This window comes from Ammodytes marinus, assembly GCF_949987685.1.
Source record: "Ammodytes marinus genome assembly, chromosome: 18".
Lineage (NCBI taxonomy): Eukaryota > Metazoa > Chordata > Actinopteri > Uranoscopiformes > Ammodytidae > Ammodytes > Ammodytes marinus.
In genome coordinates this window covers 23502132-23519001 of record NC_137222.1, presented here as the reverse complement: position 1 = coordinate 23519001, position 16870 = coordinate 23502132, and the positions used below count along the sequence as shown (strand labels likewise).

Here is a 16870-nt window from a genome sequence, read left to right as displayed (position 1 = left end):
TATTTCGGGTGGGCGAGTACAAAAGTGCATGGGCCATCTTTTCCTAGATGAAAGAAGGAATTTAGAAATGAGAAGAATTAGAAAAGGTAAGGACAAACTTAAATAAAACTGCATTACAAAGAGATAATCGGTAAAGTATGGTCTTTATAAACATTATCATATTCAGGCTTAAATATAATTGGTTATGCCAAGTACTGACCGCCCATAGAGAAACATACACCAACCAGAGATCACTGAGTAGAATAATGCATTCACATTGGAACTTTACTCCTGGGGATATAATGTATGAATCAAATGGGGTTGCTTTGGCCCTATACAGTGTGAAAATAAATGTCTGACAATAGCCTCAGATGATATAATAGGGGATAACATTTCCCTATTCAGCAGCAACAAACAGTTTTGACCACATTTTAAAGAACGGTGTTTCACCATATGGAGAAGGTAACATATAAAGACTTGTCTTGTTGGTGGCCTAAGAGGTAAGGTCATTGGGTCATTAAAATCTGAAGGATTCCTCATTTAGATGCATGGGCTCAAGAAAATGTATTCTATTGTTCATTTGGATCTGTAAATGATCAGTGAACCAAGACCTGAAGACAGGATATTTGCACAAGCCCACTGATCTCTGACATATAGCTCAGTAGCACCACCCGCTGGCCAAACGTTTCAGTGCAGTATATTACTACCTCCTGTGTTCCCTTGCCTTTCACTTCACTTCCTCATATTATATATTTCATGTAACTTTATTAACACTAGACATGACAGAGCAAGTTGGATTATATTTCCCTTTCAAAGATACTAACTTTAAAGCACCTCTAATGTTACAGAATGACTTGGGAGTCATGTATAGGCTACGTGTTAAAACTATAATTAATAATAAATAAATAAATACTTGTTTTGAAGGTTTTATGCGCAAGATATGTTCGGTTGGTGAAAAGTTACCAAATAGATTTACTCAAGTACGGTCATCATCTACAATTGTAAAGGGATTTGTACTTTATATATTCATTATTATTTGTTTTATTTAATTAATACAATGATTTCAAGTTAATGTATCGTTATATAACTTTATGACATTTCAGAGGAAATTTGTTCTTTTGAGTCCACTGATTGACTTGGTAGTTTTTCTAACTGGAGTTCACATTGATCACTCGGCACAAGAGCATGCAGTACTTACTGATCTGGAACCAGCCTAGATGAGATTTAATAGTGAAAGCATTTTTAAATTAGACATAGATGGAAGCATTTCACCTGTTGTCCAGTTGAGAGCAGGTTGCCGACACTGCGCCTGAGTGGTTTCATGTGCCAGTGAGTGAGAGGATGAAATATGATCCAGGAGGTCCAGTTTAAAGGTGCACTATGCAATTTTAAGGATAGAGGGATTTGTTAACATTTGCAGGGTGTTTACAAAATATGTTTTCTCTGCATGTGATTCTTAGTATTGAATAATTATATCATCATAATCCAAAAGAAATGTATTTTGATGAACCTGGAACCAAACATTAGACTAGAATGTTTGTAAATGATAAAACTGACGGTCCAGATGCTGTAAACAACCACAGTCAAACAGTAACTTTTCAGGAAGCTTTTCTAACTTCAAACAATGTTCCAGGGATCACATTTGTCTTTGAGGAAAGTTTTTTCATTCTGAGAATATACTGTATCTAAAAAATGTTCACTGTGAGGGGGACAGACGAAGTAGCTGTAGCTTCAAAATATTCCAAGTTTATTGCACATTAGCAGCTGTTTAATGATTCCACGTGTACAAAACAACATTCTTGCATCATGTTTGGTTGTTGAAAAAAATACTGAAAAAAGTAAAGCATTTAAAAAATAAATCCAAAACGTAGGTTATGCATTGTTACGAAAAACCAGGTATTTTTAAATCCTTGGTTATGACTTTATGACCTTTTTCCTTTTTAGGTCAAAATCTTCAAACACAAACAACATAAACAGCATAGCGATTAAGGTCACCCTTTTTCTTTTTTCCTTTTACAAGGCCCAATGGCATTCCCAGATCCAACACCAGGATCTTTGAATCACTGGTTACACATTTTGTGAAACAGTAATTTGACTGAAATGAGAGCATTGATATAAACATAATTTCAGCATATTACGCACAGAGTCAGGACACGGTAAACTAGCTTAGCTTAGCTTAAAGGCTGGGATCAGATGAAAACTGCTAGCCCTGCTCTAGCTAGAGTCAAAATAACTCACTCATTAACCCATTATATCTTGTTTTTCCTTTTGTTATCCACAAACAAACAGTTTGTCATTTCAAGTGTGGAGACAGCGATTCTGGAGAACGCTTGTTGTCAAAAAGATCTTTGACAAAATCGGTAATTTCTCCTCATGATCTGCTACCTGGACATACTGTGCTTGCGCTTGAGAAAAACCAAGCACAATGTAAACGTTACGAAGCTGTTAATGTAAATGCTGTTGTAACATATGCCACACCGTTCATGATTAAGATAACGGCCCTGTCATAAGACACGTACCGGATTGTTCTACACACTCAATCGCTCCATGAAGCCATCCAAGTCAGAGGTTTGTTTACATACTCTAATGTTTAGATTAGGGCCCGACCGATATTGATTTTGGAGTGCCGATGCCGATTATTTTCAGAGAAAAATTACGATTAAATCGTCCGATAAAAAATAAATCCCCAAAATATATATTGAAAAAAACTTACTTCTTTGAACCCTTAAATATATATATACCTTTTACTGTTGAAAATATGTACAGGAACTTTTTCTTTATTGCAATACGTATTGTCTAAAAAAAATAAAGTGTAACAAATATGTCTAAATTCAGACATTATGCATTTTATCTTACTGCACCCAACCCTCTGGAACTCCCTCCCCCCAAACATCAGCATCTCAGACTCAATAAACTCATTCAAAAGTCAACTCAAAACTCACCTCTTTAAGGAAGCATAATGACACCTGACTCCACTTCAAACCTTATTTGAAATGTTTCTGTATTTTGTTTTCTTTTTCTACATGTATGATTCTCTATGATGTAAAGTGTCTTTGAATGACCTCCAAAAAAGCACCATATAAATTCTATCAATTATTATTATTATTATTAACTGTCAAGCGATGACCAATGCCTCTGCTATTGGTTGCAGGGGGAACTGTCAAGAGTAAATTAATCCAATGTATTACAACACACCTGCTGCTGCTGTAAATAGGCTATAGCATTAATGCTATTCATGTAGGCTACCTCAAGACCAGCAATACATTTCACACATGATTACTTAAAAAAAAAAAACGGCAAAAAAACGGCCGATGCCAATAATTCTGAAAAATGCAAAAATAGGTCGGGCCCTAGTTTAGATATCAGTTTACAGAGCCTAGGCTGTGTACTAACTCCAGATATTCTTTTTAGGGCACACACACTAAGGACAGGTAGAGGATTGTAAGGAGATATTCACCGATTTTGACAAAAAATATTTAGACAACAAGTTTTCTCCAGAATCGCTGTCAGTAGAGTTACTAGTTAGAACTATTGCTGCGTTCCGGACAAGTCGGATATGTAAAATGGTACAGTTGTAATTCCGACATCCGACCTGAAAGTCGGGGTGGATGGCTCTGCTCCGAGTTTACGACTGGGAACTACGACTTTAATTGATGCTCCAGTCGTATTTTCCTAGTAGAGCACAGTGCCAATCCATCCGCCCAGTGCCTCTGTACAGCATCGCCGCTGGAGCTCAAAAGTTTTGCGGGACTAGGCGCCCATAGCTCAGTAGGTAGGGCGTCCCCCCCCCCCGGGCCAAGGCCCTGCAGCAGACCCGGGTTGGAATCCCGCCAGGGTCAGTTCTCTGCATGTCCTCTCCTCTTTTGCCCCATTTCAACTCTGTCTCTCCAATCTGTCTAATAAAGCAAAAATTACCAAAAAATAATATAAAAAAAAAAAAAAGTTTTGCGAGACATTCTCACTGAAACCAAACCCTAAACGTTGAACTATGCAACACAAAGTCATTTCACTGCAGCCCAAACAAACTCTGTATGATTTGGTGGATACGCAAGAGGTTTGTCGTATCCACCAAATCATACAGAGTTTTTCTACATCCTGAACAACTCCCTCCACTCTCAGTCAGTCTGGGGGGAGGGTGGTTTGCTGCCTTGCTCAGCAGCTCCTCGGCAGTCCGCATGGCTCTTTGAGATTAAAGGAGTCAGTGATTCTGGAGAATACTTGTTGTCAAAATCAGTGAATATTTCCTCACAATCCGCAACCTGTCTGTACTGGAAAAAAAAAATCCAGAATTAATACACAGCCTTGGCTCTGTAAACGGGCTGTGTTGCTAGCTACGGTGGGCCCCCTTTTGTTTCCATACCAGATTACAGAGCCTAGGCTGTGTATTAAAACCAGATTTCTTTGTTTCAGTTCACACACACAGGTAGCGGATATTCAATCCAATATTCACTGATTTTGGACAACGAGCATTCTCCTATTCCCTGTGTGTTGCTACTCGATCCCTTTGAGCGTGTGGTAGATGTGTTTGGGTAGAATGACGTAGCCCTCTCCGAACAACCCCGAGGCGGCCCCCGTGGCCTGCCGTCCTTGGGCCTTGTTGTGCGTCTCGCAGGCGGCCGCCCTCAGCCTCTTGAGCTGTCTGTCCTGCCTCCTGCACTTCTGCTGCATGGTCTTCATCTTCTTCCTCAGCCCGGCCAGCTGCTCCTCTAGCTGCTGGATGCGTTTCTCCTGGCGCTCCGAGTCCTCCGCCGTGTAGTTGTGGTCACAGGAGACGGCCATGGTGTCTCCGCGAGGGTCTGGCTGACTGCGCCCACCACCCCCCTCCTCCTCCTCCTCATCATCCAGCCCAGGGTCAGAGGGCAGAGAGAGGGGGAAGTGGAGCTCTGAGGAGGAGAAGGGATCCTCCAGGGACTGTCAAGACAGAAAAATACCCACACATGAGTCATGATGATGCCTCCTGAATGTATACGGAGTTACAGGAGGTTTAATGGAGCTAATTATCTGGTTGCAGGTGGAGACAGTGATTCTGGAGGAATGTTTGTCGTCGAAATCATCTTCTGTCTTCTGCATGCATGGAAAACAGTGACAGAAGAAGTAAACCAAAAATGTGGATGTGGAAAAGCGTGGATGAGGTTGGTGCAGCTTTTGTGCTGTAATTCGACTTTAAAAGATACATTTCCATGACAAAGATCAAGTTAAAAGTACAGTTGTACTGGTATTAATATGTTGTAATCGTGTGTGTGTGTGTGTGTGTGTGTGTGTGTGTGTGTGTGTGTGTGTGTGTGTGTGTGTGTGTGTGTGTGTGTGTGTGTGTGTCATGTATGGAAACGCTGTGAAGCTGCCTCACCTTGACACTGAGGTTGAAGGTGAATAGCGAGGGCACAGCATTCTCTTTCAGCACTCGGTTGTTGCACTCTCTCTTGAAACACTCTCTGGTGAAGTGCTGAGAGCAGATGTTGCTGTACTTTGTCGGGTTGAAGTTTTTCCTCCTCATGGCTGCCACCCACTTACAACAGATATCTGGACGGGCCAGAGGAAACCTGGGGGAAATCAACAAACACAATATGAGAAATACATCGAAATGGAATTCATTTCATCAATGCGACATTTATCAGTACCCGGGCTAATTACTTTTAAATAGTGTAGAAAGTAAACTATATGTCAAACTTGTTAGCTACAACAAGGTGGATTTTAGCCCCTTTTTTATCCTGGTACCATTATAAAATATATTAGTTTATAAGGTCTGATTTTGACAAGCTCCCACAAGCGATTCTGATATTTAAACTGAAACTGCACATCCATACAGTTAGGTGTGCATTGTTTTTTTTATTTCATTTTAAACTTGACATAACTGTATTCTGTATACAATAATCTATTTTGAGCTCTAGGATAATCACAGCCTCGTGAAACTGTAGACCCAAATATCCCAAGACATTTTCAAAGAATTAGCTTGTTCAACATGTTCAAAAAAAAGTTTTGTAAAATAAAATGTAATCATTATTTACGTGAAGAGGGTGCCAGACACCCATATAGCTGATCGTAGGATCGCCCTGCCCTGAGCTACAGCATGGTTCTTTCCTGGTAAACACTCGCGAGGACATCTAGTACTACACTCAGAACCCCGTACAGTAACACAGCAACTTTAACAGCAGCACATTAACTAAACTTTCACCTTGATGACAGTGCCTTTGTCTGCCTGCTGGGATTAACAGAGAACCTCTCACCCAAATAAACGATACGATAACTGCTAAATACTAAAGGAAAGGAACTTTAACTGAACATAGCCTACTTCAGTTTTTTAGTAGGCCGTCTCACATGGCCAGTCAAACACACATGGTTCCGACATGTTTGCTCGACAGCCAACGAGCAAGGATAAATGAGGAACTGTAACCGAACTCCTATTATAATTCATGGGAGTTTATATTTCAAGCATATATTTCTGGGTAAGGTAAACATGTTGGAAATGCCATATTTATTTGACCAACATGTGTAGTTTCCTGGTAAAATTCGGCATACAGATATATAATTACAAAATCACTTTGGTTTGAATAACATCGGAACTTGAATGTTTGCGTATCCTGGCTGTAAACACGTTGGGAATAGGGAACTTGTTACTTTAGAGGAGGGGGGGCTGTGCGAACTTGAAACAAGTGTTAATATTTATCATAGTAAAATGGTGCTTGGGGAGTTTTCAGTGACCCGATTTTAACGGTAAAATCCACCAGAACCAGAAATGTCTTGTTCCTATTTCTAGCGCCTTTGCACTGTTAATGATGAGCAATACAGCTTAATATGGCAAGTTAGTAAACGAGAGCTGGTGAACTGTGTAGCCCACTAAGCCCAGTGCTTATCCATCATGTCTTGACAGCTAATGCTAACCAGCTCGCGCACACACTTACTTATGGAAGGAAATGTCTTTGTCTTTATGGTAGCGGTTCTTACAGCCGTACGCTGAGCACGTCTGGACCATGGTTGAATCCCGGACGACACTCACTGACACCCGGACTGATACTCCACCGAGTTCCGCTGGTACTGCTGCTCACCCTCCGCACAGGCTTCACTGCCACTAACAATGATGGCGGCGGAGTTCACGTGACCTTCTGTATGCCTCGGACCAAGCAGTTAGGTTTGGACCCGAATCATTTTGTGTCGATTAAAATAAGAATTGCTTAGGTTCAGCAAGAACAATGCTTTATTTAATGGAGTATGTTAAAAAAAAGGAACTCTAATAAAAAAATGCTTCAAATAATGCTGGAAATATATCATTTCTGTGAATATAAGATATTTCAGGTAGACTGGCATTTCTGCGAGTCTGGCCTTAGAAATTAAATATTTAACGTCATCATATTTACCGGAAAATTCAAGAAATAATTGTGTAACACTTTTAAAAATACTATAGGCTATATACATTTTAAAATATCTTAAATGAAAATAATTAGAATATTATTGTTAAAGTATGATTTTACCAAATGAAATCAAGATCTTCCAGACTCATGTTGATGGCCAAAAAGAGAAAAAGAATGAATCCCAGGTGTTAATTGCTGATTTTATTTTCACTATTACCTTAATAAAAATAAATCATACATTTCAAGATTCTATTGAAAAATCTTCAAAGAAAATGTTTTGCTACTTTTTGTATTTCAAACACAAATAAACCCCAAGCCCGGGATCCTGATTTGTATTTGAGATAATAATAAAAACAAATCTGTGTGTTTACGACAGATTCCACTGGTACAAAGGGTAAAAACAAAGGTCAGATACCATTTGTCAAATACAGTAAAATGTAATTATCCTCATATAGCCAATACAGCAAAACTCAACCAGCAGTGTCTGTGCAGCTGCACATTTTTCATCTGGTTCTGTACGAAAGCTTTGTCAAAGCATTCTCAGTTGTTGAACGCTCACCGCTCATGTAGCCATATTCATTATTATTATATTTTTGATTTGCCCAGACGTTAGTGTCCTGAGCACACATTTAAATAAATTCACAATATTTTACAGCTATGGTAAATGCAGTTATATGCAACCACAATTAAGATGGGATGACTTTCCAAAACAAAATTTGTTGGTCAAAAAGGGCAACTTTATTAATAAAAAGAGGGGTTTCATCAGGGTAAGTGGGTCTCAGGAGCTTTATACAGCAACCAAAAGCCAGTTATACACTGGAAAACAAGTTCATACACAGCGCTGATATGTAACTTTGACTTGTTTCAGTGTTCATATCACAATTCTGTATAACATACTGGATTCAATAGTTAGCTCAAAAGCAGAAAAGGCCACTAACAAATGATTAAACACTCAGTTTAAGGGAGCTTCATACTGACAACTACATGGGGGGAAATATAAAATAATGTTCTTTACAGCTCAGCTTCTCGCTGCTCATTTGAAAAAACAGGCTGAATTTATGAGCAGGACTTTGTTTTTGTCAAATCTGTATGACTGCACTTGAATGCACCATAAGAGAGGGGGAAAAAAAGGTAATATTTCAAAAGAGCAAACGTCTGATTTAGGACAATTCCATTACAATTTGTCCAATGTATATATTTAAAACATGGATACAGCAATGAAACCGACTGTAGAGAGGAAGAAGAAATAAATAGAAAAGTACCAAGAAAGCTGGATGGGCTGCCAACATGTATTCTATACACAAGAGGGGGCGGGGGGGCTGTCTCCTGTTACATTAATATTAACGTTTAAATAATGACCGATCAATTTGAATTATATGCTGTCAAGCTGCAGCATTTGTTTTTTGTATTTAATAGAGATACCCGGATATCTGATGACATGTATGAACATGTACAAGTATTACTATAGTAATACTTTTATTTCCTTAACAGTCAACAGTCTGCCCATCGTTTCCTGTCAGCTGTGATAACATTTCACAGGTAAATAATAAATATTAAAATCAGAGACGTCAATTAAGAGTTTTGGGGCCTTTTTGGTCGGTTGGAAGTCCCTCCAAACTCTTAAATTATCTTTGGTAGTTTTCAAAGATGTTGACTCCTTCATTCTCCAAATCCTTAGCCTCATAGCATAATAATTCCCTAAATCCTATTTACTCTACTCTACATCTACTCTATTCTACATCTACTGTACTCTACAACAACTTAATCCTACTCTATAACCCTTAAAATATGACTTAGGCAATTAAGCTATTAGGCTAACGAAAAGTAGATGTAGAGTAGATGTAGAGTAAAAGTAGAGTAGAGTAAATATGATTTAGGCAATTATGCTATGAGGCTAACAAAATGGAAGTGACCCTCTTTAAACAACAACCAAACCTCCATACTTCTAGTAGGTCACACAATGACAATCAAGCCAGATCCATTCGTTAAGGAGTGTGAGATGCAGTGGAAGCTCTGGAACAAGCTATTTAGTGGACCTTTTAAGTTTGAGATTTCAGTTCAATTAATCATTAAATTTGGACATTTTGCAACAGTATTAACCTATGGTTATGGATTCCTCTCATTTTCAATTGTTCTGTAGATTTTTTGTCTGTTTGTCGCAACTTATTGTCGCAACATGTTGTCCATGTCTTCAAAAGTCCTAAACCCAAAGATATACCATTTACAAAGATAGAAAACAGAGAAGCAGCAAATCCTAGATGATGGACAGACGTACCACACACACACTTCTGAAAACATAGCCTTCAAACTTTAACAAATAAAAAGCTACTGTACAATACCGTAAAAGTTTTTTTCAGTTTGTGTCTAATTCCGTTGATGTCATCACATAAAAAAAGTCTGCTTTGCAGGAACAGAGTTGGATTTAATCTCACGTTTTAACAAGAAAATAAATGAAAGAGAATCAAGGTGAGACTTAAGAGCATTTTGAGTGCTGTCACTTTGATACGCTGTCTCAAAATACATCAACAGCCATTTGTCCATCCACACCCGAGAGTCAAGAGATTTATCACCATTCAGGACGCTACGTCACTGCAGTCGGGAACAAAATAACAACTTGAAGAACTCTGACTGGATGCTTCTTCTGGCAATGCTCTCTGGGACTTGTAGTGGGACTCGTCACCTGTTGACACAGTTTCAAGTGTCTGCTGCTGATCTACTGGCATACGCCCATCACCGTCAAAATAATCTCAACCACCACAAAGTTATTTTTAACAAATTTGCTGAGTTCCATTCATTGAAGACCATAAATGAATATTGAAAGCTTTGGAAAAAGCCAGTAAGCTCTACATTTAAAAAAAAGCAAAACAACAATAGGGTATGTCACTGATGAGATTAGACCTCTTAAAAGTATAAAAAAAAAATTAGAATACAATTTAGACTATGTATATTTGACAATGCGCTGGCATGTAGCTATCACTAATTGTCAAATATGTGTCATGTTGCACGAGTAACATATGCCATTAGTTATTGTAAATGTCCAACAACAAAAACAATAAAACATTGAAGCAATACAGGTTAACACTTTCAGGGTTTTGGCTTTCAAGCTGTCTCCACCACGCTGGCCTTGGGTTCCACAACTAGGACCAATGACTTTGGGATATAAAACTAAAACAAGCAACCTGACATGACATATGACGGTAGATCAGCATGGGTTAAAACCACTATGACATCTTTAGGCTATAATTCCTTCAACACGTACACATCGTAGCGGGGGTCACATCTGTTTCTATAGCAACAGAGACAACCATGAAAACCTGGCAAGTCCAGTCCTTGAGTGTTTGTGTGTTTTTTTTCTACTTAAAATGCTGCAGGAAAAAAAAAAAAAAAAAGAAAAACGGTTTAAGTTTCATAGTTCTTCACATTCAAACTCTCTCCTGTGTTCTCTCCGTCAGGGTGTGTGTGCGGATCTACTTCCTCTTCCTCTTCTTGCCCCTCTCCTCTTCCTCTTCCTCGGTTTCCTCCTCTGTCTCTTCCTCCTCTTCCTCCTCCGTTTCCTCTTCCTCCGTTTTGCTCTCGGCTGCTTTCTCTCTCTTGCTGCCGTTCTTTTTTCGTCCTCTGTCTTCGTCACTACTGTCCTTGTCTGAAGCGTCGTCGTCGCCCGCACCCTGAAAACACAAGCACATGTTAGACTTCAATTGATAGTTGACTGCTGCACAGTGCTTCCACAAGGAGTTTATTCAGACATACAGGAGAGAAAAAAATGACTGCGGCGCTCAGGGGGTAAGAAAAAACTTTCAAAAAGGACTCTGCAGAGATTTAGAATAAGGTTAATATGATGATGTCTGTGTCGTTTGAATACATTATCATTTGGGTGTCTACTAGAAGCTGTTTTTCAATGTAGAAAAAAATAACTGTTTATTTCTCACAGCGCCATTGCGAATCTCCTCTTTTTAGCCTCTTTTCTGCCCTGCCTCCCAAAAAGCTGAGTCTGCTCTGATTGGCCCTGGGTCTGGGTACCTGGGGGTGTGGCTTATCACAGGTGGAAATTAGGGGGCGTGGCTTCGGTTATGATATCATAACAGGGAGAGAAATCTGACTGGGGTGTTTTAAACACAGGGGTTCAGATAGGTGGAGATAGAGAAAAGTCACATTTGGAACCCATATTAATGATAAAAGAACCATTAAACAGTGCACTTTTGCATAAATAGGTGACCTTGAAATCATTAAATCAAAAGTTACCAACTGTTATTAACACTTGACTGATGATAGAGAAGGTTTATTGTTGTTATTATATGCACTTTTGACCTCAGGTGTGTGTGATGGGGGTCCGTAGTCTTAGTGTACCTGCTTGAGGCGCCTCCTCTTCGGGACCCGGGCCTTCATCCTTCGGGACAGCGCCAGCAGCTTGTCGTGTCTCTGCTTCTTCTTTGCCTTCTCTGCCTGCTCTCTCTTCTTCTCCTCCGCGCGGTCCGAGTCGGACTCGTCCCTCCGCTTCAGCCTGCTCCGCTTCTTGGGCTGCACCATCCTCTTTACCGGGCGGGCGTCCTTCTCCTCCCCGGTACCTGAGGACGAGGAGCTGTCGTCGTCTCCTCCCAGGAACGAGCGCTTCTTCCTGCGGGCGACTGAGCGGCTGGCATCGCTGGACGTCGCCCCGGACTCGCCGCTCCGGTCTTCCTTCTCGCTGTCCCCCTCTGCGGAGCTCTTGAAGTCGGATTGGGAACCGGAGGAGTCGGAGGCGGCAGAGGAGTCGGATGATTGGGAGGAGAAGGAGCCTTCGTCACTGTCGTCCAGGATGTTGGCGGGTAAGCCGATTTGACGCTTCTTCCCCACGTCCGTCTTGGTTTTCCGCATCGACGCGAACATTTTCCGCTTGTATAAACTCTCCATGTCTGCACGCGGTACCGGAGCCCAGTGACATTAAACAGTAAACTCCCCAAAAAGAGAACCGGACTGAGTGTAAACAAGCTAACGGTGTAGCTAGTTAGCTTCTGCTCGTCACAACGAGAGAATGTTATTTCTTGGGTTCAAAACACAAAGTTGCTCCTGAATTCACCTCAGTGTGGATTTATTATAGGCTCTGTCCACGGAAACGTTCCGTCCCTGTGTGTTAAAGCAGGACGTAGACGTTTAAAATGGGATATTTAGTAGATGTTCTTCCCAGTGCAGCTAGCTGTGTTATTGTTGTTGCTCCCGTTTCTTCTTCTCTGTAAAGAAGTTGAGTCTAGATAATTGGAGCGCCCCCTGCGGCGGAGTGCAACTACTGCTGCTACCGACAGAACCACGACAAAAAGACCCTTATCATTAAACTAGACCAAAATAAGAAGATTAAAATAAATGTAAATGTCACATTTACAGTAGGCTATGAAATCTAAGCATTCTACTTTTCACAGTCAATAGGCTATTTATGCTCACTGCAGTTAACTTTTAAATTTTTGGCATTGGGTAGGTTACATTACATTTGGGAATTTCACTTTAAGTTTACCAGTTTATATTTATATTAATTATATACGCTTTATCTTCTTAATTTGGGCATTGTGTACACTGGTTTTTGCACTTTACTGATCATTTTAACTCTTTGATTTATGACATGTTTTTGTATTTGCACTCTATATACTGTATGTTGTCTGTCCTACTTTGTAACACAACTGCTGCACAACAATTTCCGTCTGAAAAAAAATGAAGTGTTGTCTTCTTATCTTATCAGACATGATGGTGCTGTTGATGACTGACTATCCTCTGAGTCCAGACCCTCCGAGGGCCCAAAGACTGGGCACTTGTGTGATTGTCAGTTTGTCTTTCACTCCAAAATGTGTCTGTTGCACCTAAAGAGCTCATGAAGGCCTTTTTCATAGAAATACAGTATACCGTAATGACAGAACAAAAAGCAGAGGTTTAAATAATCTACTGAATGATGTCTCACTGTCTCAGTTTACATAGACACATAATGCATGACCAGCATTTATAAGCATTTTTTATATGTTTACACCCCCTTTGTGTAGACCTGTTTTCAAAAGTCCCCAAAACACTAAAAATTAAAAGTACCTGAGTCTAATATACAATGTTGGATTCAAACTAAAATATTATAAACAGGATAATTAACAGCTTCTATTTGTAAAGTATGTTTTCTGAATATGAGATGGTTTCCGCATTTTTGTTTGTTGCCACATTTTCTTGTGGAATTTTAAACTTTATTTTAAGATGTGACACAACTTACACACTAAATCTATTTTAAAAGGCAATGAAAGCAGAATCAATACAATCAGAGCATTTACAAGAAAACATAAAGGCACATTCTGTTGAAGTTCATGAAAAATATATTTCTAATGTTGATTTTCTTAATAAATCAATGACTTGTGTTTACATTGTGTGTACAGTGGGTTGGATGAAAACAATAACGGAGATGTAAATATTGTACAACCGGTAATTAATTTCAGACAATGTAGGCTTGTTAAAAAAACATTTCTATGACCATCGACCACAACTCAAAGACATAACCACCAATCAGAGGCAGAGAAGTGTTTGAAACTATAGAAGAAGTTTTTTGGTTGAAGAAAACTTCACTCAAGTCCAATACGAACAATCTTTAGTTTAAAAAGACAATACAGATGATTATGGTCATCAGCATTCATGCATGGAGAGAAGACCAGAGCATCCTACTCAGAGCAATGCCGGGGTCTTGTCTGAGTTGTATACACAAAATGAGCTGCTTTATACTGAATGGTTAAAAACCCACTTCTTTGCATTGGCTTTTATCTCTAGTTGAAAGCGTTCTATCCAAGCAGTGTCTAGACGTTTTCTAGTTCTTCAGCTGTTATAATAAGCTATATAGATACAGTTGACTTGACTTGGTTGACATGGTCAGATGGTAGGTAGCTGTGTTCTCCTGACTAACAGTGGGACAATCAAGTGATGACTCAATGCTAATTTGAGAGTTGTTCAGGATAATGCCAATGATATGATGAGTTTACTTTGAATCCTTCAGGAAGTTCAGGGTGTTGGCCCACACCTAGGATGTCAGCCCCCATCAGGCTGATTTAACCACAGCAAAAGTCCAGACAGGATACAATAAGATAAAAGGGAATACACTTCATACAAAGTTCAAATAATGAATGTAGGGACAAGAGTACAATTAAACTAATCAATATAAAAGTGCTTCCACGATACACATTACCACTGAGACTCTGAGTGTGATGTGTGAAAAACTGACATTAAAACATAATCTAAGCGTAATTAAAGAATCTATCAAAGACAAGCAGCCCATTACAGTAAACCTCAGTTGATGGTACAAGCACTGAGAAGGTTCCAAGCATTTACGTTCTTTCTATGAGGAAAATCAACTCGACAGATTTTGATATCGGCAGTTTTATCATCACCAGCATTTCCAATATTGAAATATGGGAAGAGTTTCTCAGTGAAAGTGTCCCTGTGAGTGCAGATAGGAGTCATGTCTCCGGGGTGGTAGAAGGACACATCTCCCCAGTCATAGTCCAGCTGGACTCGGATCCTCTTGAGACTCTTCTTCATTGTGACAGTCTGACCAACTCCATTAGTGTATTTTCCATCATCATGCGTTAAACACCACAGTCCATATCTTGGCGAGGCAACTCTCTCCCCCTTCCTGTCAACTAACTTTTTAGCCAAGCCTATGGTCCAGTTAGGATGGTCTCCCACCTCCACCTCCCAGCTGTGTTCTCCTGAGCTGAAGCCCTCAGAGCCCAGAACGATGGGATACTTTGTTTGTCTCTCTGGATTGTCAGGAAGCTGCTGCCCTATGTCTCCATTTCTCACACTGGTCAGATCATCAGATAGATAGAGCCAGGGGGCTGCAGTGTTTGGGTCCAGAATGACCGGACTAAAGGGGACCTTCTCCTTCATCTTCTCCCACACTGTGAAGGTCAGGTTGCCCAGGTGTTTAGCCACATCTATCAGAGCTCCAGAGACCAGCTGCGGATCTAACACTGAGCTCTGGAGTTGGCCGCAGACGCGAATGGTTTTATAACTCATGAATGGCGAGTAGCGTATCTCCAGCTCTTCTTCAGCAGCAGAGATACCGTCTGACAGACAGGCGATCTGCTTTTCAATCATCTTCATCTCTCTGCTGAGAGTCTTGCTCTTCTGCTCCTCTTCCTCCCTCAGAGCTGCCAGTCTGGACTCCTCCTCCTCTTTCAGGAACTTGTGGAGCTTGTTGAATTCTGCTCTGATCTGCCTCTCTGTGGACAACAGCTGCTTCTTGGAGTGTTCAACCATTTTATCGTATTTTTCCCGCACTTGTTTGTATTTTTCCCTCCTGTCCTGTAGAGACTTTAAGCCAGATTTCAACGGGTCCTCTGTCTTCTCATCTTTTTTACTCCAAGGTGATCCAGTACTGCCCGCTAAAAAGGTGTGAGACCGTTCCTTTAGTGCAAAGTCCACAAATGTAAACTCCTTTGAGGATTTCCTTTTACATATGGGACAATTTGTGTTTTGAGCTCTGTCCCAGAAGTCTTTCAGGCATGTTGAACAAAAGCTGTGGTTGCAGCCCAGAGACACTGGATCTCTGAAAATGTCTAAACACACTGTGCAGACCAAATCATCTTGAGCTCTCCCAGCCATTTGATATTGCTTTTATCTTTCAGGACTCACCGAGTTAGTCTCTCCAGTCACTTTTCGACTAAATGTATTCCAAATGTGTTTTTACCAGCAGAGCTGACACTCCCTGTAATGGCGTCTCAGCACTGATCAACTGTCAAAATCTATTTTCATTTTCATTCACCTGTGTCACGTGGTAAATTATGAACACCTGGAGATGCTGCCATGTCATGCTGTAACCAGCAGAGGGTGGTGCCAGGATATATTTCAGAGTGTAAAATTGCCCTTTTAATCAATAGACAATGTACATGTAGCCTACAGGTATCAGCAGCAAACAGACGCTAAAAGTGGAATCTGCAGGAATGATTTATGTAGTTTTTCACTAAGTAAAGTGAACATCCTCATTAAATACCACAAACAGGGGGCACCCTTAGCTCAGTTGGTAGGGCGTCCCCCCCATGGGCCTCGGCCAGCAGCGGACCCGGGTTGGATTCCAGCCCGCGGTCGTTCTCTGCATGTCACTCCCCTCTCTGCCCCATTTCACCTCTGTCTCTACACTATCAATAAAGCATAAAAATGCCCAAAAAATATCTTTAAAAAAAATACCACAAACAGGGTGACGTGTTTTTCTCTTTTGTCCTCCAGTGCACATTTCAACAGGCCTATGCCAAACCAGTATGACAACATTTTATTTGTTCTGCTTATATGTTTGAATGACCGTGTTCATTTCAGTTGTACTAAATACTGAAGTCTCTGTTAACATGAACTAACAGTGATCAGAGTTACTTTAGATCACATTTGTTTTATTTGCTCTTCCTTTTATTTCCTAAAAGGAAATAAAAAAAAAACCTGTTCAAATTTTTCTTTAACATCTTTTTCGACATTAAGGGTCACACCACGTTCCTTTATTTCACCGTGCATAATGTTATGTCAATGTATTCAAGATTTTTAGAATGAATAAATATGAAAATTAAAGC

At 40.1% G+C, this 16870-nt stretch overlaps 3 protein-coding genes across 3 annotated transcripts; all 3 read right to left on the bottom strand.

Moving 5' to 3' along the window:
- Positions 1 to 4184: 4184 nt before the first annotated feature.
- On the bottom strand, positions 4185 to 7009 carry thap1 (THAP domain containing, apoptosis associated protein 1). The gene is made up of 3 exons (XM_080047198.1): positions 6879 to 7009; positions 5327 to 5519; positions 4185 to 4890 (listed from the first exon to the last, which is right to left on the bottom strand). Exons 1-3 carry the CDS (start codon positions 6947 to 6949, stop codon positions 4471 to 4473), a joined length of 684 nt encoding a protein of 227 aa, XP_079903324.1. The 5' UTR covers positions 6950 to 7009; the 3' UTR covers positions 4185 to 4470.
- A 606-nt stretch (positions 7010 to 7615) lies between these two features.
- Positions 7616 to 12514, bottom strand: LOC307264714 (uncharacterized protein). The gene is made up of 2 exons (XM_080046185.1): positions 11670 to 12514; positions 7616 to 10990 (listed from the first exon to the last, which is right to left on the bottom strand). Exons 1-2 carry the CDS (start codon positions 12210 to 12212, stop codon positions 10793 to 10795), a joined length of 741 nt encoding a protein of 246 aa, XP_079902311.1. The 5' UTR covers positions 12213 to 12514; the 3' UTR covers positions 7616 to 10792.
- Positions 12515 to 13616: 1102 nt separating this feature from the next.
- Positions 13617 to 16009, bottom strand: LOC307265106 (nuclear factor 7, brain-like). Its single transcript, XM_080046684.1, has one exon. It carries the CDS (start codon positions 15915 to 15917, stop codon positions 14598 to 14600), a length of 1320 nt encoding a protein of 439 aa, XP_079902810.1. The 5' UTR covers positions 15918 to 16009; the 3' UTR covers positions 13617 to 14597.
- Between the last annotated feature and the right edge of the window lie 861 nt (positions 16010 to 16870).